Source organism: Ctenopharyngodon idella, chromosome 23 (genome assembly GCF_019924925.1).
Source record: "Ctenopharyngodon idella isolate HZGC_01 chromosome 23, HZGC01, whole genome shotgun sequence".
NCBI classification, from domain to species: domain Eukaryota; kingdom Metazoa; phylum Chordata; class Actinopteri; order Cypriniformes; family Xenocyprididae; genus Ctenopharyngodon; species Ctenopharyngodon idella.
The window spans coordinates 7809015-7831901 of NC_067242.1; the positions used below are offsets into that span (position 1 = coordinate 7809015).

A 22887-nucleotide genomic window follows, 5' to 3' on the forward strand; every position below is an offset into this window, starting at 1 on the left:
TCCTCATTTACACATAGCGTGGTGAAATAACTTGCATATATTATGTATCTTGATATGCCATATTGAACATATTTGTGTATTACTTATAGGAATATATCACACAAGTCATAAGGAAAATACTTTTATCATACTTTTAAGGTGCCTTTTAATTCTTTTTGGAGCTTCACAGCCTCTGATCACTTGCTTTTATTGTATAGAAAGAATGTCATACAGAATTGAAATGATATGAAGGTGTATATCCAATGACCGAATTTTCCCTTTTTGAACTAACCTTCAAAAGGTGAAATGCTAAAGGTCATATAAACAAATCTGACAGTACGTGTCGCAAACCCAACAGGGATACGTCACAGTTCTTGAGAATGTGATTGTTAAAGATAGGCATCAATAGATCACTCAGCTCAAGCTCCTTTCCTCTTCTCCGCATTTCATCTGTTGCTAAAATGAACTAAAACAATACAGCTGGAATGTACAGTACACACACCCCATTCAGTCATGGAAATCTGTCTTTTACGGTAGCGCTCTCATACACACAGGCGTCTTTTGGGAAGCCGCTACACACACCTACATATAAACATCAGTAACCTTACAAGCACGCGAAGTACAATTACAATTCCCATTATAAACATGAAACACACACACCCTTCCCAAAAGCCACTTCTGTGTATTTGATTTGAACAGGGAGACGGCAGTATCTGTGTGTGTGTGTGTCTGTTTAGATCACTATATCCTCTCTGGAAATATGACTGGGAAATGCATTTTTTGTGTCTGAAACCAATGACAACACACATCACATACAATATATATGTCTGGCTCACCGTCACCTCATTAGTCATATCATTAGTAAATCATTTTTATGATAAAGATCGTTTTACATAACATCTCCCTTTTCACTGTAATGGATGGTAGATGGTAAGCATGCCATCTTGCACGTCCTCCCCATACACCCAGAATGCAGGCAGGCAGAACGCAGAGGATGTTTCACTCACTCAGAGTGATTCAGTCAAAAAACTCTGTAGAATATTTGTGTTTCAAAACCTAGCAAGTGATTTTAGTTGTGATGGGCCAACATATTATAGTGTAATTTTTAGTAATTTTGTTTTGTGCTTTTGTCATTTTTATTAATTTGAGTCTCTTCAGAAAATTTGGACTAAACCACTCAATTCATACGGATTAGTTTTATATGATTCTCAAAAATGCTGTATATGTAGGCAGCTCACTAGGTTTTAAAACAAAACATCTATTATCACACAAACTATAATCTCATATACTAAAAAACACACACATCTAGTCTTTGATATGTACATAAGTACCAGTACTTTGATAAGTACAAAAAATAAGTGCTGACATCTACTTTACTTTAGAAAAGTAAAAAAGTAGCACAGATGACTGAAAAAATTGTCCGTAAAAGCATTTTTAAGTGTGAAATCTGATTTCTTACGATTTTAAAATGATTAAAAAATACCCTCAAGTGAGTTACACATACACTTCTTATAGGTTGTCGTTCTGGAATAACCTGAGGTTGTATCTTGATCAAGGTCACAAGTTCACAGATCAGCCCTGATCAACTCAAAAGCCCAAACACTGATAAACCTCATTTCTCTGCTAAGATGTGAGTGCATGAGTGCATGTACCTCTTGATGAGTTTGATGGCTTTAAATGCTTCATCCATGTCCCCTATAGTGAGGTAGAAGCTGAAGTTCAGCATGGCATCTCGGGTCTGCTTCTCACAGCTCTCCAATCCCACAAAGTCTCGGAGGGCTCGTCGTACCACCATCTGAGGGGACGATGACGGCAGCTGGGGCGTGGCGGCAGGAGTCGAGACCACCTGCCCCTGATCTCCATCCTCGCCCAGCTGAGAGGACAGGGAGAAACATTCATTAACGATAAACCTTTATCAAAACGCAAACACTCTTTTTGAAACAAATTAAGAAGGATGAATGAAAAGAGAAATAGTGATCAAATGGATGATTCTTCTGCCAAATGACCACTGGGTGATTGTGATGGTACTCACATCAGGGAGAACAAGTCCTCCCCTCCGAAATAAGAGCTTAACAGCAGCAGGACAGTCAGAATGAAAATCAGAATAAGAGAAATAAAGCGATGCACGCAAGAAATACAGAAAAATGTATGTAAAGGGATGAGAAATAGAGATGCATACAGATTCACAGAGAAGCAGGAAGAGGGGAATGAAGGGTTCCAGTGTGTTTGTACCTTACAAATATAATAGTAATACGGTGTATCTAGAGCCAGTAGAGAGAGCAGCGTAGCTGGTTTGGGCTGTGAGTCCTGCAGGAGGAGACCATGTTCCTGTGTCACAAAGAACGTCACCACCATCACATCCTCCTGCCACGAAATACAAAAACAAAAACCTTTTTATATATTTTAACTCACTTATTTAGCCCTCATAATGCATAAAGATCTGTTTTGAACCAGAAGAAAAAAATTCTAAAAATGCATAGTTTTTTAGAAAATCAAAATACACATTTTTTTTAAGAAATTATGAATATGAGAATATGAAAAAAAACTAAAATAAATATTTTAAAACATTTTAAAAAGTGTGAAAAGGCAATAAATTTAGAGCTGAGCCCAGTTAACAATAATCATATTTATTATCATGTTGTGTTTTACCTTCTCTGTTTGTGATTTGCTGCTGCTGAGGAGGTCAGAGTTCACAGGAACTGTTTCACACACAAACAGACGTGGCTCATTCTCATCCCAGAACTGAGAAACAGGGCAGCGGGCGGCCAACTCCCCCTCACATTGAGTTCTTAAAATTAAATAAAATTTTTCACAATGAAAGTTTGCTTATTTTATGCACTTCCATCATCTCGGTTCCTGTGAGACCACGCAAACAAACATGTCGTCTCACGGTACCTTTGACTGTCGTCGGACTGTGCGAGACTGCTCTCTGGCCTCCCTGTGAAGAAGTCGAAGTAAGACAGCGTGTCCAGCTCGATGTCATAGAAATACACTTTGTTATCTGGCCGCCCATTCACCTACGATGGACAAAACATTTTTCTTAGACGAGAGTCATTGGCAAAACCTGCACATACAAATTAAAGGATACTATCTATCTATCTATATGCTGAAAAATCAAGCTAAAACCAGCCTAAGCTGGTCAGGCTGGTTTTAGCTGGTCTCCCAGCCCAGTCATAGCTGGTTTTGGAGAGGTTTTGGTTAGCTAGGAGACTGGGAGGTGGGGAGACCAGCTTAAACCAGCTGAACACCAGCTAACCCAGGCTGGGAGACCAGCTTAAACCAGCTACTTCCAGCTTAAACCAGCTAAGACCAGCCAACCAGCTTAAGCTGGTTTTAGCTGGATTTTTCAGCAGGGCTATCTAACTATTGTGGTTTTTGATTCTGTCAGTAATGTGCTCATCTCAATGATTAAGACATGCAGGTGTAAGTGTAAAAATAAGTGTAAATACTTGTGTTAAATACTTTATGGTGCCTTTAAGAATTGTCTTTCTTGTACCTGTGTAACGAGGACGCTCAGCTGACTGCCGCTGGCATTGCATTTGACAGATCTCAGAGCGCCCAGGTCAGGAATGAGCTCACAGAGGTTCTTTGTGACGCCCAAGGGTTTGGCCTCCCTGTATACACAAACACACATATTTTACACACATATTTACATTTACACATATTTGTGTAGAATTGAGTGTGTGCGTTTACCTGCGTGTGAGGTTAAAGACTCTGACGTGAGACGTATCTGTTCCCACAGCCAGGTAAGATCCACACACACTCAGCAGTGTCGGGTTTCCTTCCGCTTCAGAAAACACCAGCAACTGTTTCACGGTGCCCTGGACACACACACACACGAACACAAATTTGAAAATGTGAACATTCACTGTGTACACTGTGTATTTTCATATGTTAAAGAATGTGGACATGGGTGTAGAGTGTATTTATGATCATCACTTCTGTTTTATAGGTCAGTGTGTGTGTGTGTGTGTGTGTACCTGTGGTGTGCGGATCTGGACACGGTTGGGTTCTATGGTATAAATATTTTCTTCATGTAACGCAAGAGCAGCAGACTCACACTGGAAAGAACCTGATGAAAAAAACAACAGAATTCATCTCTAGCACTGACATATAAGTAGGTCCAGATTGTGTGTGGTGCTGCACATCCGTCATGATGTATTACTACCTGTGCTGTGTAGAGTTTGTCCTGATGGCTCGTACACGGTGATATATTTCCCATTCCACACTGCAACCATATCCTGTATAAACAAAAATAATGTAGAAAAATGTGTAATTTTTAATAGTAATATTTATTTATTTTATGTATACATTTATTTTTTTGTTCTGCGAAAATTGTGGAAATAAATTTCACTGGTCCTGGCATCATATCATCTTGTATGGTAATGGTAAAATCATTATGTTTGCAGAATGAGGTGATAATTAGAATAAGGAAAAACTAGAAAAGGGCTTTGTGTTAAAAGCTTCTGTGTGAATGTGTTACCTTGGTGACTTGCACTGCTCTGATGTGTGTGTCTGTGTGGAAGGTGATGTGTGTGCTGGTGTTGAAGTTGGCCAGGCTGAGGTGTGTTGGTGTGAGCTGCACTGCTGCCATCTGCTGGCTGTAATGAGAACACATCACATGCTCTGATAGAATCACCACACCACTGCTGCTGCAGACGGCCAACAGATGAGAACTCGAGCCCCACTGCAGACAGAGAGACACGGGGAGAGAGACTTCAGACTTCAGTAATGTTATTAATTCATGTTATATTTATAATAAGTTTATATACATTATTAGTATACTTTTTTTTTCCCCTAAATTTGAAATAAACCTCAGAAGGGTGCAGTACCTGTAGCTGTGTGATGTTTCCTTCCACCTCTGCTGGTGTCTGGAGTTTCCATTGTGTTTTTGTGTCTCCTTTCTGATCACTCACTGTCACCATGTGCCACAGAGCCACACGACCCCTGCTGGTACCTGCCGCAAGAACTTCTGCAAATGAAGATCAGATTAGTTCTTATTAAAATAGCATAGCCTTATACATTTTATTATCCCATGAAAATTAAACATATAAGGCTGCAAGTCAAGCATGTCAACATCAAACAAGTAGTGAGTATAAAATCATGCTCATATTTACTTAATATTTTTATCTAAAGGTACTTACAGTGCATTCAAGCTATACATTTTATCAGTATACATGCACGCCCTGGGAATCAAACCAATGACCGTAGCGTTGCTAGTACAGTGCTTTACCAGGTCATAAAGAACTCATTCTATCAAATATAATACTTTTGTGATTTTTTTTAGTAAAGATATCTAAATATCCTTAAAAAAAAAGTTACATTTACTTAAAATGATAAACGGCATAATATTTTGTTTCTGCACAAAATCTAACAAAATTTTGTATATCTAACACAAGTTTCTGCATAGCAAATCTATTTGCAAATGTGGTAAGAACATTAAACTTAATTCAATATACACTATTGTTTAAAAGTTTTAGATTAAAAAAAAAAGGCTGCATTTATTTAAAACTGTAAAACATTATTTAAAGTGTAAAATATTTTTACAGTTTAAAATAACTGTTTTCTATTTGAACATTTTTTTTAAATGCAATTTATTCCTGTGATCAAAGCTGTATTTTCAGCATCATTACTCCAGTCTTCAGTGTCACATGATCCTTCAGAAATCATTCTAATATGCTGATTTGCTGCTCAAGAAACATCTATTATTATCAATGTGGAAAACTGTTGTGTAGAATTTTTTTTCAGGATTCTTTGATGAATAGAAAGTTCAAAAGAACAGCATTTATCTGAAATAGAAATCTTTTGTAACATTGTAAGTGTCTTTACTGCCAATTTTGATCAATTTAATGCATCCTTGCTGAATGAAAGTATTAATTTCTTTCCAAAAAAAAATTCTTACAGACCCCAAACTTTTGAACAGTAGTGTATAATGTTACAAAAGCTTTCTATTTCAGATAAATCACATATAGAGATACATAAAGTTGTCACAGTGGAAGTCTTACGTTTAGAAGTGCAAAAGGACACACAGTTGAGCAGCTCTCCTTTCTCAAAGCCCAGAGACTCATCCAGCGATAGAGCGTAATGATCATCCAACTCTACATCCCACAACCTACACAAACATACACACCACCATCAGAAAATTTCAGGGCATCTGTTGACAGACTATAAAATACTTTTATATACACTGTAAAACCAAACACAGAAGGCTAAAATTTGATGTTAACCTGATGTGTTGTTCTCCTGATGCTGTGATGAGCAAACCGTTTTCTGTCCAAACGATGTCTGAGTGCTGCCCACCTCTGCTACTGAGCTTCACCTGCACACACACCAGGGTTATTATAGTTAACTAAAACTAAAACCATTAAAAAATTTGATGCTTGTCTGGATTTGGTGATCTGACTGGCTGTTTTTGTAAAGCCCTTGTATATGAGGTGTTATCTGATTGGCTGTTACCTTACTGATCTCCTGAGCGAACCCTTCTGGCCCAAGACTGAACTGAGAGAGCAGCAGTGATTCTGTCACCACGGCGAGAACAGCTTTCCTCTTGGAGTACCACATCTTCTGTACCGCACTCTCAACGGACAGCAACGCCACACTCCGCGCCTGCTCATCCACGCTGTACACGCTCCCTAAAACACACAGACACACAGTTAGAACAAACACAGAGCGACTGTACGTCATCGTAAATGTCCTGCCATCTCTCACCATCAGCTGTGCTGATGTAGAAGGCTAGTCCTTCCTGTGATCCCAGTGCAAATGCTGCTCCTTTATTGCTCTTCTTCCAATTAAACATGTCCAGAGCGCTTTCATCCCCGCTAACAGCAGCACGGGCCAGCATCGCCACATCCCTAAAGATATATATTTAAACGTAAGATTCACATTCAATACATTTAAATGCACTTCTTTTTCACAAGGGAAACTAAGGTCAAAGATCCAATAAGTTCACAGTAACGATTCAAATGCAATTTAATTGAAATACAACTCAAAACTTTCTGTTTAGCCCAGCTAGAAGAACATTTACTGACGCTAAACTGTTCAGAAATCATCATGGTATTGATATGATGTTAAATGAGACTCACTCAGCAGGCGGTGGAGGTCTGAAGATGCAACACGTCAGTGGTTTACTGTAGTCATGTTTAATCAGAGGAGATCCCTGCAGTTTCCCTCTAGCATCCACTCTCCACACCGCCATTACACCTGCCTGCAAAATACACACACACACACACACACAATTTCAGCTCAACTTCAAACATAAGCATTTATTATATATTATACGCAATGAAGATGAAAGTGTGTGACCTGATCTCCCGTGACCAGTCTGCTGCCGTTACTGCTCCACTCCAGCACTGTGATGCAGGCGGTGTGTGTGTTGTTGGGCAGGGGTGTGTGTTCTCCGGAGGGGTGTGAGAGGAGACCGGTCTCGCCCGTCTCCCACCCCACCGCCAGCAGGGGTTTGGTCGGGTGCCACTGCAACAACGAAGGGCTGAATCCCTGTTCCACATGACACAGCTCCACATGCTCCCCCTAATGACAGAGCACATTAAAACGCAATGTCATTACTGATAGTATTTCATAAAAGAATATTGACTCTATTATAAAATAAAACATTCAAATTGAAAAGAGCAATCTCTAGTTAACTATTAAATATTAAGTTAACTAATTATTTAGTTAGATTAGGACTGAAATGATAAAACAATATTATTACAATTTAAAATAACTGTTTTCTATTTAAATATATTTTAAAATGTAATTTATTCCTGTGAATTTTCGCATGATCATGAGTGTCAAGGAGCATGAGTGTCACATGATCCTTCAGAAATCATTCTAATATGCTGATTTGCTGCTCAAGAAACAGTTCTGATTATTATCAATGTTGAAAACTGTTGTGCTGCTTGATATTTTTGTGAAAACTGATACTTTTTTTTTTTCAGGAATCTTTGATGAATAGAAAGTAAAAAAAAAAAAAAAAAAAGCATTTATTTCAAACATAAATCTTCTGTAACAATATAAATGTCTTTACTGTCACTTTTTATCAGTTTAATACATCCCCTTCCTGTATTTGTTTCTTTAAAAAAATTTTTTGAATGATAGTATATCACAGTTTCCACAAACATATGAAGCAGCACAACAGATTTCAATTTTGATAACAATCAGAAATGTTTCTTGAGCAGCAAATCAGCATATTAGAATGATTTCTGAAGGATCATGTGCCACTGAAGACTGGAGTAATGATGCTGAAAATGCACAGAAATAAATTACATTTTAAAATATATTTACATAGAAACAGCTATTTTAAATGCAATAATATTTCACAATATTACTATTTTTACTGTGTTTTTGATCAAATAAATGTAGTATTATTAGTAAGAGACATATTTCAAAAACGTTAAAAAATCGTACCGACCCAAATTTTGTGTATATACTGCTGAAAATGTATATTATTGTATAGTTTAAAAAGTTGTCTAAGTATTGTACAGAATGCATTAACAAGCAGTGATGATGTACAGAGATCGTCTCACACCTGTTGCAGGTAAAGATCCACACAGCCACCAGTGGAGGCATTCACAGACCCCACGGCCAGCACACACACACTGGAATGCCATGAGACGAGGACCGCTGCTCCACTGCTGTCAGGGGCCTCCACACGATGATCAAAATACACAGCCATGACTTACAGATCTGTGAAAATAATTAGTAGACTGTATTAATATCATAAAGCACATCTAACAGCAGTCATATGATATTGATAATACTGATTGAGAACCTAAATATGACAGCTACGATATAAAACAAAATTCATTCTCTAGATTTTTTTAGTGTGGCTAACTGCCCAAATATTAAAGTAATGTGGTGGTACTATGGTAAACTGAAGGAATCAGGTGATACCATGGTACTTTGATACATAATGTGTGTTTACCATATCCACACACTGTGGTATTCAAATGGTAATGTAGTGTACTTAACATAATGTTTTCTTTAAGGTAGTATCCAAAATCATGGTACTAGCATGTTACTATAAGCAAAAACATGTTATTTCTACATAGGTGTGACTCCTCAAAGTTAACGGTTTGCTGCTCTGATAAAGTTGTAGATAATATGCGTTTCTAAAGCTGGGGGAACTATTGTGGCAATATCTTGTGCTGTTTTAATATCATTGTCGAAAAGTAATGGTGAATGTTGTTTACATCTGTTTAATGTTAGTAAATCTACCGCTAGCCGTGTTAGCTAATCCACACCGAGGCCTGTCGCTTTAAAAACGCTTCAAATAACGACTGTTTGAATAATTTACCTGAGACCTCTTCCACTCAGCACTGCCGTTATGACCGTGTGTTTTTCGCGCAGCATATGTATGATTTTGACAATAAAAAATGAAATTAGCCCTTCGAGTTTTACGACGCGCCTTTAGCCGTGAAGCGTCTTTTTCGGTTGCCCAGACAACGCCAAGGGGAAGAAGCGCGAAGGGGTGGGGCTGAACGCGGGCGTAGCGTCTCAACCAATGAGGTGAAGCGAGTAGAATGGCTAGTATTTTGGTTTCAGCACATGTGATTCGGAGTCAGAACACTTCTAATCGGACTTGATAATATGTGTTTGCTGCCGTCAACAATCAACACACCAACCCATTTGATATTTGAAAAGAGTTTGGTCTGGAGGAATAGAGGGGGTAACGGATTTTGGTAACCTTTAATACTGCCATCATGATGGATTTGGTGACCCTGCTCTATATCTGCAGCTGTTCACATCAAATTGAAATGCTTTCCTGGATATAAAGTGGAGGAGATTGGACACCGCCAGAGTGAATTTGGCTAACAATAAAGCCATCCTGTGTGAAATAGTGGAGAGTAACAGATTTCAGTAACCTGTTACGCTGTCTTGTCGGATTTGGTGACCCTGCTTTATGTCTATTGCTTTTCACATCAGAGCAAAATGCTCTTTAGGATAGTAAATGGAGAAGGTTAGACATCACCATTGTGAATTTGGGTAAAATTAAAACCATTCTGGAAGAAATAGTAGTGGGTAACAGACTTAGGTAGAGTTACAGATTTTGGTAACCTGTTACACTGTCTTGTCGGATCTGGTGACCCTGTTATATGTCTGTTGCTTTTCACATCAGAGCAAAATGCTTTCTAGGATATAAAATAGAGAAGATTGTACATCACCAGAGTGAATTTGGGTAACAATAAAGCCATCCTGTGTGAAATAGTGGAGAGTAACAGATTTCGGAAACCTGTTACACTGTCTTGTCGGATTTGGTGACCCTGCTTTATGTCTGTTGCTTTTCACATCAGAGCAAAATGCTCTTTAGGATAGTAAATAGAGAAGGTTAGACATCACCACTGTGAATTTGGGTAACAATAAAGACATTCCAAGTGAAATAAAGGGGGGTAACATATTTCGGTAACCTGTTATGCTGCAAATTGTCGGATTTGGTGAACTTGCTGTGTGTAAGTTGCTGTTTACATCAGACTAAAATACTTCCAAGGAAATAAAATAAAGACATGAGCAGAGTGAATTTGGGTAACTTTAAAGCCTTTCTGTGTTAAATAAATGGGGAAACGGTTTCCCATAACCTTTAATAGTGACTTCTTGAATTTGGTGACATTGTTGTATATCTGCAGCTGTTCACATCAGACTAAAATGCTTTCTAGGATATAAAGTAGAGGAGATTAGACATTACCAGAGTGAATTTGCGTAACAATAAAGCCATCCTGTGCGAAATAGTAGAGAGTTTCAGATTTCAGTAACCTGTTACGCTGTTTTTGCTGGATTTGGTGACCCTGATGTATGTATAAACCCGATTCCAAAAAAGTTGGGACACTGTACAAATTGTGAATAAAAAAGGAATGCAATAATTTACAAATCTCATAAACTTATATTTTATTCACAATAGAATATAGATAACATATCAAATGTTGAAAGTGAGACATTTTGAAATGTCATGCCAAATATTGGCTCATTTTGGATTTCATGAGAGCTACACATTCCAACAAAGTTAGGACAGGTAGCAATAAGAGGCCGGAAAAGTTAAATGTACATATAAGGAACAGCTGGAGGACCAATTTGCAACTTATTAGGTCAATTGGCAACATGATTGGGTATAAAAAGAGCCTCTCAGAGTGGCAGTGTCTCTCAGAAGTCAAGATGGGCAGAGGATCACCAATTCCCCCAATGCTGCAGTGAAAAATAGTGGAGCAATATCAGAAAGGAGTTTCTCAGAGAAAAATTGCAAAGAGTTTGAAGTTATCATCATCTACAGTGCATAATATCATCCAAAGATTCAGAGAGTCTGGAACAATCTCTGTGTGTAAGGGTCAAGGCCAGAAAACCGTACTGGATGCCCGTGATCTTCGGGCCCTTAGACGGCACTGCATCACGTACAGGAATGCTACTGTAATGGAAATCACAACATGGGCTCAGGAATACTTCCAGAAAACACTGTCGGTGAACACAATCCACCGTGCCATTCGCCGTTGCTGGCTAAAACTCTATAGGTCAAAAAAAAAGAAGCCATATCTAAACATCATCCAGAAGCGCAGGCGTTTTCTCTGGGCCAAGGTTCATTTAAACTGTTCTGTGGTCAGACGAATCAAAATTTGAAGTTCTTTTTGGAAAACTGGGACGCCATGTCATCCGGACTAAAGAGGACAAGGACAACCCAAGTTGTTATCAGCGCTCCGTTCAGAAGCCTGCATCTCTGATGGTATGGGGTTGCATGAGTGCGTGTGGCATGGGCAGCTTACACATCTGGAAAGGCACCATCAATGCTGAAAGGTATATCCAAGTTCTAGAACAACATATGCTCCCATCCAGACGTCGTCTCTTTCAGGGAAGACCTTGCATTTTCCAACATGACAATGCCAGACCACATACTGCATCAATTACAACATCATGGCTGCGTAGAAGAAGGATCCGGGTACTGAAATGGCCAGCCTGCAGCCCAGATCTTTCACCCATAGAAAACATTTAGCGCATCATAAAGAGGAAGATGCGACAAAGAAGGCCTAAGACAGTTGAGCAACTAGAAGCCTGTATTAGACAAGAATGGGACAACATTCCTATTCCTAAACTTAAGCAACTTGTCTCCTCAGTCCCCAGATGTTTGCAGACTGTTATAAAAAGAAGAGGGGATGCCACACAGTGGTAAACATGGCCTTGTCCCAACTTTGAGATGTGTTGATGCCATGAAATTTTAAAATCAACTTATTTTTCCCTTAAAATGATACATTTTCTTAGTTTAAACATTTGATATGTCATCTATGTTGTATTCTGAATAAAATATTGAAATTTGAAACTTCCACATCATTGCATTCCTTTTTTATTCACAATTTGTACAGTGTCCCAACTTTTTTGGAATCGGGTTTGTATGTTGCTTTTCACATAAGAGCAAAATGCTTTCTAGGATATTAAATAGGGAAGGTTAAACATCACCAGAGTGAATTTGGGTAAGAATAAAGACATTCTATGTGAAAGAAAGGTGGGTTAAGGATTTTGTAACCTGTTACACTGTTTTATCGGATTTGGAGAAGTTGCTATATGTATGTTGCTGTTCACATCAGACTAAAATGCTTTCAGAGAAATATGCTTTCTAGTACATAGAATTGAGGTGGTTAGGCATCACCTGAGTAAATTCGAGGAGAATTACAAACAGATACATAATAATACATAATAATAATAATGTAAATTAACAATTAAAACTTCCAGCTGCATCTGGATGGACTGGATCATTTTAATGTATTTCATGTATAAATAACCATCAGAACAGTAAAACACATACAGAAAAAATACAATCATATTGACAGAGCAAGCAATGGCACTCAGAAAGCTAGTCTAATTTCTTGAATTAACGGGTTTAAAGGGTAAAATTGCATTTATATTCTTATTGCATTCATATTGTGAGGTCCAAAAGTATGAGATCACCATTGAAAATGCCTAAATATTGCATTCTTTTGTAATTATTATTATTCTTTTTCCATCAGCTCTGAAGCTACATGAACAAAATCTGATGATCATGCGCTCCATCATGATTTGAGAACGTCTCATAGTGGAAGCAAGAACATCTGACCTTCTGATCTACAAATCTGAAATGAGTGTAGTAATCTGAGCTCTGTTTTACCATATTTAAAATCAACATGGAGATTTTTCCCTAGAAAGCACAGCACAAGATGTAAGAAATTGTTTTGAGGGCAGAAGTATTTAATGTCCCTAATGAGTTCTTTATTTTACAATCACTAAAAAAATTTGTACAAAAACAAAGTACATGAAATCCAAAGAGCAATGCAACAGAAATCAGGAATGCATCAGGTCAGGGACATAAAATCTTCCAGATCTTTGCAACTCTAGACGAGTGTGATATTGTTAGCATCTCTATTGTTGTTCTCCTGTTATTCTTGCTACGAGTGATAACATATCTGAGGCATCGGAAGTAGAGAGATACACTCGTCATGTTTCCATATCTGGGATCTGCAGCTGAGATTTGAGGTTTTTGTCCAACAGCATTAAACTCTGTACCGCCAAACTCCTACAGTCTGCGTCACAATCATTCTCTGCCACATCTGTACACAATAACACATTTATCAATAACACGCAAATACTCACACATATAAAGAGTCATAAAAACACTCTCTACCTGCTAGCCAGGCTCTGGTCTCCATTAGGTCATCACCGAGCTCTGTGAGCAAGTTCTCACCGGGCATGCTCAGAAACACAGAACAAACTGCAAACATAACGCCCCTCCTCACCATCCTACAGTTACAGCAAGAGAGAGCATGAGATGACATGAATATACATGTAATATAATGCATCCTGGAACACAAACTTACTGGTCAGTGTGGAAGCGCACGGTCCAAACAAAATCCAGCAGAGCTCTGCCCATTTGAGACGCAACCTGAGAAAAAGACATTAATGATTATAAGAAGGGCATATCGCTTGTAATAGGGCTGCACGGTTTGAGGACAACAATCGAATTGCGTTTTTCCTATTATAAAGAGGCCATATTATGCCCTTTTTAAAGTCTTGATTCTGTTTTTGGGCTCTACTAGAATAGATTTTCATGCTTGAATGTCCAAAAAAACATTATTTTCCCCATATTCTCCATTGTTGCAGCTCCTCCCTTCCCAGTCTGTCAGTAACGCTCTGTCTCTATGAAGCCCCTCCTTCTGAAAAGCACAATGTGCTCTGATTGGTCGGCTGGACTAGTGTGTTGTGATTGGTCAGCTGCTTTGAAATGTCATACCCCTTACCATAACCGCGAGTTTCAGCACACTACTAACCAACTCAACCAGGCCACGCCCCCTTTATTTTGCGCTTCACACTGAAAGACGCAGTGCATATATTGATTTAATTAAGTTGCAGCCTTTACAATTTGATAATCACTCTAAATCTAATCTAATTGCCATTTTGGTTTTATTTCAATTAATTATGCAGCCCTAACATATTAAGACTATGTTTATTTATTTAAATAGCATTCTATAACGCTGCTCAGACTATTTCTTCAGTATTTTTACTGTGCACAACTCAGTGATCTACATCGTTTTCCAAAAGGTGCAGTAATAACATGGCATACTATGTTGGAAGTCTGTATCCCACAATGCAATTTGCTTGATCTTCCATTTGCATTAAAATAATTGCGTGTGCACATATTGTGTAATGCATATTGTGTTTGCATATGCTTTTACAGGTGCATTGATGGCCAGGTGCATGAGCAGCCCAAGCGTGTGCAGCAGCCTTCCTAGCACCAGATGATCACTCCCCAGAAGGTCAAAGGTCACCTGTGGCCTATAAGAGACATGAAATCATTGCAATAATGCTTATTTATTTAGCACTATTCTAGATGATTGTCACATTCTTCACAGTATTTAACCACTAAGAGACCTGTCATAGTTCCTAAGCAGCGGGAAGAAGAAAAATCCAGCGACTGGAGCATAACGGTTGGGAACAGCTTTGACGGGTTGAGTCCCACCCTGAACAGAACAAACAAAACACATTATTAAACATCAAATCACAGTTGATGTGTAATATGCACCTTTCTGAGGCTGTCTCACCTTGCTGATTCGTCTGGTTTTGCTCTGGATCCGTTTTTCCACAATCTGCCGCCAGTGTGTGATATCATCACACTGCTCTAGAGCTGTTACTGCAGTGATTGGCTGCGCTCCAGCGTGCTTATTCCTGATTGGCTCAGACAGTTCCTGGGCAGAGAGAGCAAGGACCTGGAATAGTAGAGGTGTTAGTTTAGTGGTGGAGAATCAGGGATGCGAACACAAAGGTTGCAGGTTCAGTCCTGTAAAGTTGACAATCTTGTAACCAATCTATCCCAACTAGTTACCAATAATTGGTCATTGTTTGACCACTTTGAGATTATTGTCATTGGCCACTTGGTTGGTCGATTAACATCAATGTGTCAGTTATAAAATGTTCAGCATCATTACTCCAGTCTTCAGTGTCACATGATCCTTCAGAAATCATTCTATGCTGATTTGCTGCTCAAGAAACATTTCTTGATTTCACTGATTATTATTAATGTTGAAAACAGTTGTGCCACTCTGAGCATCAGTAACTGAAACCCCTTAATAGTGAACCTAATCTAACATTTAACTCTCATTGCAAACATATGAATTATGAATAAATATGGCATTTTAGGATGAAAGCATGTAATTTGTCTGTGTGCATTCATTAGTCTGACCTCCAGAATGTCCAGTCTCTGTCTCAAGCTGTAGTTGAGAGAGTAGAACTCTGTCGTCCAATAATCTACAACCTACAGAAAGAGAAAAACAGATCACTTCCATATGCATCTATGTAGAGCTGGCCTGTCTGTAATCCTCTGTATGATGTCTTACCGGTTTTATGTCCGTAACAGTGAGGGCCACCATGGCATTTTGCCGGAGTGTGTGGAAGCACGGTGTGTTGTATCTGTCCTCCAGGTGGAGCAGCACTTTACTGAACTGCACGCTGACCTATACCACATAAACACAGACAAACCAATGAGTAATGAGATACACAAGAGTTTTAGTCATTAAAAGTCTGCTGTGATGACCTCTGACCTCTTGTGTGGCCTTCACGTTCTTCCTAAGAAGAGAGTCCAACACTTGCAGACTGAGTTCAACCCTGTCAGCATCATCAGACGACATTAATGCTGCAAATAAAACATACGGCCAATACAATAACCTCAGAAAATATTCTCAGATAAAACCTGGACAGTTCTTTGATTGCAGGCTTATTATTATCATTAATTAAAACTAAAACTATATATATATATATATATATATATATATATATATATATATATATATATATATAATGTGTGAAACAAATAAAATATATATAAAATATATAAATACATATAAAAAATGAATCTGACAAAATCTGACAAAAGCACATAACAAAATTACTAAAAATTACTATTATTAAAACTGAAAGTATAAAAAGAAAACTAATTCTATAATAGACAATAATAGTATGTAAATAATTATTTCGATTTTAGATCACCTTCCAGACAGTCCCGAACATAACGGGGAGGAGCTGATTTCTTCTTCTCCTGATCAGCTGACATGTCATATGGAGTCAGATCATCATCACTTATTGGAGAACAGAGATGTTGTTTCAAGATAAATGTTATTAAGAGAGGAAGGTGCAGTTCTCATGTGTTTTTAGGGTAGAGCAGATGTACCTGTCCAGTTCAGAATCACTCCCGTGACCCGGCTCTGATGTCACTGACTGACCTCCTGAACCTTGAACTTTGGACTCTGGTTGAAGACTGGAACAAAGTGCAAGTCACATGACTTAGATGTCACATGACACATATACCATATTTTCCAAAAAAATAAGTTGCATTTGGTCAAAATTGCATTGTCAGAAAAAAAATATATATATATACAACAACAGATAAGTCGCATCAGTGTATAAGTCACATTTTATTATTACAAAATACCAGTAAATAAAACAAAACATTGACAAACATTATAAACGTGTATTATAGTTCCCTTCACTCCACAACATCCTTTAAATATGAATACATATAACATAACACAAATAAGTTTCAGTTTTACTTTAAATTAAGTTGTTTAAGCCTTGCCTTTTATAATAAATGTTGTTTCTAATGAATGCCACTATAATTTATGCTTGTTTTATACTTATATTTCTCTGTTCTGAATACTGTTAAATTTGTTAAACAAGATTTGTTGTGGAGTGAGGGGAGTATAAGTTGCAGCACATTTCAGATACGTTTAATATTGCAGAAAATACAGCAAACAAAACACTCAAACGAGGTGTGTGCTTTTACCTGCTGGAGGTGTCAGGCTGATCCTCTTCGTCCTCAACAGATGGAGACTCCATCAATGACTTCAGCTCTCTGATCTCATCATCCGGCTCATACTGACACAGAAAAACTGATTAATTATCATTAAAACAGTCAAATGATTCATAATGAGTTTAAATGTACAAATGTCTCACCTGGAATTTTAATTGAGATCCAGGTGTGTCTAACTTGTAGCTAAGACATTCGCCCACGACCATACCCATCCGACGAATACGCACAATATTGCTATCTAAACGACACTGGACACCTCCCAGCATGCACTGCAGCATCTCTGTTGAACAGAAAACCTCATAACACACTAGAAAGGAGCAGTTTAAAGTCTACTGGGGCTGCTACTTCAAGTCTGTTTGGCAAGTGGAAAAATATTTTTGGATATAATTTGGATTATTTGAAACCTACAAACACGTGTGCATTACCTTGTCGTAGTTCTTGTATTTCAGAATCGGTGAGTAAAGCCACACACAGCAGTAACGCTTTACTGACGTACAGCTGCTGTTCCACAGACGTGTGTTTCACGGCACTGCCGTTACACCACACCTGACACACACTCCGAAGGACCTACACACACACACATCAATTATAACTTCTCCTTAAAGGATTAGTTCACTTTAAAATGAAAATTACCCCAAGTTTTACTCACCCACAAGCCATCCTAGGTGTATATGACTTTCTTCTTTCTGATGAACACAATCAGAGTTGTATTAATAAATATCTTGACACATCCGAGCTTTATAATGGCCAGTGAACAGGAGCAACGAGTATGAGCTGAAGGAAGTGCCTCCATCCATCATAAATGTACTCCACACGGCTCTGGGGGGGTTAATAAAGGCCTTCTGAAGCAAAGCGATGCATTTGTGTAAGAAAAATATCCATATTTAACAAGTTATAAAGTAAAATATCTAGCTTCTGCCAGACCGCCTTCATCGAAGAAAGCTGACGTCGTGTCAGTTAAGCCTTTTCCGTAAGTTGAATAGGGAAGGCGTAGGACGTAGTGTGTTTTGAACTGCGAGAGGAGTTACACTTTCTTCGTAAGTTGAATACAGAAGGCGGTCTGGCGGAAGATAGATATTTTACTTCATAACTTGTTAAATATGGATTTTTTTTTTTTTACACAAACGCATCGCTTCGCTTCAGAAGGGCTTTATTATCCCCCCGGAGCCGTGTGGAGTACGTTTATGATGGATGGATGCATTTTCTTTAGCGCATACTCGTTGATCTGCCATAATAAAGCTCGGATGCGTCAGGAAATGTATTAATATAACTCCGATTGTGTTCATCAGAAAGAAGAAAGTCATATACACCTAGGATGCCTTGAGGGTGAGTAAATCTTGGGGTAATTTTCATTTTAAAGTAAACTAATCCTTTAAGTAACTTCTTCTGAATTTCATACAAAAATGACTCATTAGCACAATTATGGTAAAACAACTAACACAATAGATCATCATACCTGTTTAAGCATAATCCGACGCTCTGAATCCAGAGCTAAATAACCAAGAACAGACTTTAACAACCGAGTCTGAGATCAAGGGTTATGAAGAGAATGAGAGAGACAGGAAAAAAAAGAAATGTTAATTCTGTGCGATGTCCATGTCATGCAAATAAAGAAAGAATGACATACTTATTAACCTCATGCATATGTACACTATCGTTCAAAAGTGTGGTCAGTAAATAGTATTACTACTTTTATCCAGCAAGGATGCATTAAATTGATCGAAAGCGACAGTAAAGACATATATAATGTTACAAAAGATTTCTATTTCAGCAAATCATCATATTGGAATGATTTCTGAAGGATCATGTGACACTGAAGACTGGAGTAATGATGCTGAAAATTCAGCTTTGCATCACAGGAATAAATCATATTTTAAAATATATTCAAATAGAAAACAGTTTTTTTTAATTGCAAAATTATTTGTTTTTAACTGTATTTTGATTGAGCAGAAGAGAATAAAAAATCTTAGCGACCCCAATCTTTTGAACGGTAAAGTTATGCTTTAAAAAATGAGATTTTTTTAATTGTAAATATGTAGGTAGTGAATAATTACCATATTCATATACCATGGTATTTAAATAGTTCTTTAAAGAATGAGATTATATTACTATCGTGATAGTGTCCAAAAACTAAGCTATTACTTTTTAGTAAAAGTTGTAAAAGGTAACATTCTTGTTTGTTATTAATATGTTCTGTGATCAGAGACATTTAATCTTTTATTTTTTTCCACTCACCGGGTGCTGGTACTGCTGCAATATCAGTTTATGAGTGAGAACAAACTGAGCTTTCTTATTGGTCACCACCAGGTTTCCCATCAGCCTGGACGCAGCAGTCGCCCTGAAACACACACTGGAGTCAGAGGCGACTAACAAACAACTACTTCAATGATCATTCATTACTGCTCTCTGGTATCAAACACACTCTCTTACCCGCTGAGGCAGCGTATGAGTCCCGTGATGACACACTCCGTGCATCTTTCTGGAACGTTCTCCAGTAGTTTCTGCGTCACACGCTGCCACAGCGGGTCCACACGGGTCAGAGACGAGAGCCGGGGGGCCAGTAGTTCAAAAATCTGGGCTACAAAAACATGCACATGGAAACTAACATATAATACAGTGGAAATATGAAAATTAATAAACCAGTTTCACTACAATCAGTGCAGCAAACCTACAAAAGTTAAAAAAGGAACTTACAGCTGTATCCTTGGATACACACTTTTCCCAACACCTGAGCCACAAACCCGAGAGAGCAGTCCCGTCCCGCTATACCAGAGAGATACACATGAGTGAAGACAGATGGACAACAAATATGCATTAAAATATGCAGTCGTGGTTGCAAAAATGCACTAAAAAGGGTTAGTTCACCCAAAAATGAAAATTCTCTCATTAATTACTCACCCTCATGTCGTTCCAAACCCGTAAGACCTTCGTTCATCTTCAGAACACAAATTAAGATATTTTTGATAAAATCCGATGGCTCAGTGAGGCCTTCTTTGACAGCAAGATAATTAACACTTTCAGTGCCCAGAAAGCTACTAAACACATGAAGCTTCACAAATCTTTTGTTTCGAATCAGTGGTTCGGAGCGTGTCTCAAACTGCCAAAGTCACGCCCCCCAGGGTTGAACCATTGAAATTTCAAAACACTTATGACGTAACAAAGCCCGTTTACTGAAATCACGTGACTTTGGCAGTTTGATACCGAACCAGTGATTCGAAACAAAAGATACGTAAAGCTTCATGAAGCAGTGTTTTGAAATCGCCCATCACTAGATATTGTTGAATAAAGTCGTTATTTTGGCACACAAAAAGTATTCTCGTCGTTTCATAACATTAAGGTTGAACCACTGTAGTCACATTAACTGTTTTAAACATGTTTTTAGTAGCTTTCAGGGCATCTGAAAGTGTTAATTATCTTGCTGTCAATGCAGGCCTCACTGAGCCATCGGATTTCATCAAAAATATCTTAATTTGTGTTCTGAAGATGCACGAAGGTCTTACGGGTGTGGAACGACATGAGGGTGAGTAATTAATTGCAGAATTTTCATTTTTGGGTGAACTAACCCTTTAAAGTATGTGTTGCTTCCTTTATTTATAAGTATTTCATCCTTGTATTTCACGTGTGTGATACCTCTGAGAGCGTGGCATGTCTTCTCCAGTGTGTCCAGTATGCTGGCGGCCAGCAGCGGGTAGTACTGCTGTGGTAGGAAGGCATCAGGTGTGTTTGTGTGCAGATGGTTGGAGGTGATGGAGGGTAAAGCTGCAAGGTGTCCGATGATGGTCTCTCTTAGCTGGGGAGTGTCTGAATAAGATCCACCTCCCTCACACCTGGACCACAGCAACACCTGGAGACGACCAGCAGAGAGGAACTTCTCCAATATAGACACACATCGCTCCAGACCCGCACTCTCACTGTGTGTGTGAGAGACACAGCACATCATTAGTATATCATTAACATGTCTAGTCCATCACAGACAGACAGATAGACAGACAGATGGATAGATCTTGATATCTCACACACACATACCCTATGGAGCTGATGGTGTCCAGCAGAAGCAGCAGTGTTTGTTCCGGTGGACCTCTGAGGAAGATTTCATCCCAGAGCTTCTTGATCTCCTCATCATCACGTGACCTGTTGAACCAGTGTGAGCTCTGCGGGCTCACCAGCACCTGAAGCGCGTGTGTGTAGTGTGGGCGCGTTAACTCTCCGTCCTCCTGGTAGTGCGTGAGTGTGCGCAGCGCGTGCACGATCTCCCCGGAGTCTCGTGAGCTGGACAGAGTCCTCAAACACGAGCCCACCTGCAGCCGCACCTCGGTACCAGCGGATCCCATGGCGTCACGGAACCGGCTGAAGATTCAGCATCACTTTGACAACATAATATACAAAATATCACTGTGTGCAGTTGGAATCATAACCGGATCATACGAACCTCTATGTCAAACAATCATTTAAATGAATAAATAAGATGAAAACATTGATTTACATTAACATAAGCATCAGAGCTGCAGAACTACAAACCTCAAAGGATAGCCAAATTCAACCTTTATGAATACCAAAATGTAATATATTTAAAATAATATAGTAAAAGCGCCTCCTGCTTTCAGTTTATTGAAGGTTCAAAGTCATTCAGTTGTAATAAAATATAAAATAACTCGCAGCATCAGTCGTGTTGACAAACCCATGTGATTGCGCTCTAATACGTGTCCGTGTAGATGCAGATAGCCAGAACAAAGGTTCCTATCGTTTATTCTATAATAGTTCACTAGATGGTGCAACAGGACATGCTAATCTTCTGTTGCTTTAAATGTGCTATTGTGTATTGTATTGCATTTGCCAAGTTCATCAACAATAAATGAATCCTCAAAAAAGCATATTTGATCTTCCAACTAAAGAGTACTTCAAAATAATCCCTTTTCCATTTCTACAAAATATGAGGGCCCAGGAGAAAAAATACTATAGTGTTTTTGAACCATACTATAGTAAATTGTACTATACTGTATATATTATAGTATTTACAACACTTTGTTATTTGAATGCTACAGCATACTGTAGTATTAACTATAGTGAACTGACAAACTGTAATAAATACTGTAGTATACTACAGTAAACTGTAGTGTATATTGTAGTATAATATACCCTATAGTTGTAGAAAACTTAGTACAGTATTGGGTAAAGTAATTTGTTTATATTACTATAACGTTAGTTGTTATATTATCACACCAACTATAGAATTACCACAACAATTAATTCAATACTTTACTATAGTGTGGTTCAAAAACACTATAGTGTTTACTATAAATTACTATTTTTTTCACCTGGGGGATCTTTAAGAAATGTTTTTTTTTTTTTATTTAGTACTGTCCTGAATAAGATATTATACATAAAAGATGTTCACATATAGACCACAAGACAAATTAATAGCTTAAAGGAATAGCTCAATTTCAAATAAAAATGTCCTGATAATTTACTCACCCCCATGTCATCCAAGATGTCCATGTCCTTCTTTCTTCAGTCGAAAAGAAATTAAGGTTTTTAATGAAAACATTCCAGGATTATTCTCCTTATAGTGGACTTCAATGGTGTCCAAACGGTTGAAGGTCAAAATT

At 38.2% G+C, this 22887-nt stretch overlaps 2 protein-coding genes across 4 annotated transcripts in view; both read right to left on the bottom strand.

Moving 5' to 3' along the window:
* The window catches only part of ift140 (intraflagellar transport 140 homolog (Chlamydomonas)), a 31555-nt gene extending 22109 nt beyond the window's left edge, over positions 1 to 9446 (bottom strand). Inside the window, exons 1-18 of one of the 2 annotated variants that reach the window (XM_051881931.1) lie at positions 9272 to 9446; positions 8504 to 8661; positions 7282 to 7506; positions 7062 to 7183; positions 6688 to 6797; positions 6436 to 6611; positions 6207 to 6298; positions 5985 to 6091; positions 4812 to 4951; positions 4463 to 4666; positions 4148 to 4220; positions 3960 to 4051; positions 3673 to 3800; positions 3476 to 3593; positions 2875 to 2996; positions 2629 to 2767; positions 2212 to 2343; positions 1632 to 1852 (exon numbers count right to left, since the gene is read on the bottom strand). In XM_051881931.1, coding sequence (XP_051737891.1) covers positions 1632 to 1852; positions 2212 to 2343; positions 2629 to 2767; positions 2875 to 2996; positions 3476 to 3593; positions 3673 to 3800; positions 3960 to 4051; positions 4148 to 4220; positions 4463 to 4666; positions 4812 to 4951; positions 5985 to 6091; positions 6207 to 6298; positions 6436 to 6611; positions 6688 to 6797; positions 7062 to 7183; positions 7282 to 7506; positions 8504 to 8650 — 2348 coding nt within the window. In that variant the 5' untranslated portion in view covers positions 8651 to 8661; positions 9272 to 9446. Of the gene's footprint in view, positions 1 to 1631; positions 1853 to 2211; positions 2344 to 2628; positions 2768 to 2874; positions 2997 to 3475; positions 3594 to 3672; positions 3801 to 3959; positions 4052 to 4147; positions 4221 to 4462; positions 4667 to 4811; positions 4952 to 5984; positions 6092 to 6206; positions 6299 to 6435; positions 6612 to 6687; positions 6831 to 7061; positions 7184 to 7281; positions 7507 to 8503; positions 8662 to 9271 lie in introns of both variants that reach the window. The other variant, XM_051881930.1, reaches the window with a different exon arrangement.
* Positions 9447 to 13152: 3706 nt separating this feature from the next.
* telo2 (TEL2, telomere maintenance 2, homolog (S. cerevisiae)) lies at positions 13153 to 22006 on the bottom strand. Of its 2 annotated transcripts, none has more exons than XM_051882485.1 (21): positions 21800 to 22006; positions 21308 to 21645; positions 20912 to 21192; positions 19976 to 20044; positions 19712 to 19859; positions 19517 to 19619; positions 18738 to 18806; positions 17707 to 17848; positions 17425 to 17561; positions 17255 to 17346; positions 16643 to 16729; positions 16462 to 16550; positions 16017 to 16108; positions 15813 to 15929; positions 15659 to 15730; positions 15021 to 15185; positions 14851 to 14939; positions 14655 to 14754; positions 13800 to 13864; positions 13607 to 13722; positions 13153 to 13532 (listed from the first exon to the last, which is right to left on the bottom strand). In XM_051882485.1, exons 2-21 carry the CDS (start codon positions 21610 to 21612, stop codon positions 13420 to 13422), a joined length of 2451 nt encoding a protein of 816 aa, XP_051738445.1. In that variant the 5' UTR covers positions 21613 to 21645; positions 21800 to 22006; the 3' UTR covers positions 13153 to 13419. The 2 variants fall into 2 exon arrangements, with proteins under 2 accessions (XP_051738445.1, XP_051738447.1); XM_051882487.1 differs by having other exon boundaries at positions 21765 to 22006.
* Between the last annotated feature and the right edge of the window lie 881 nt (positions 22007 to 22887).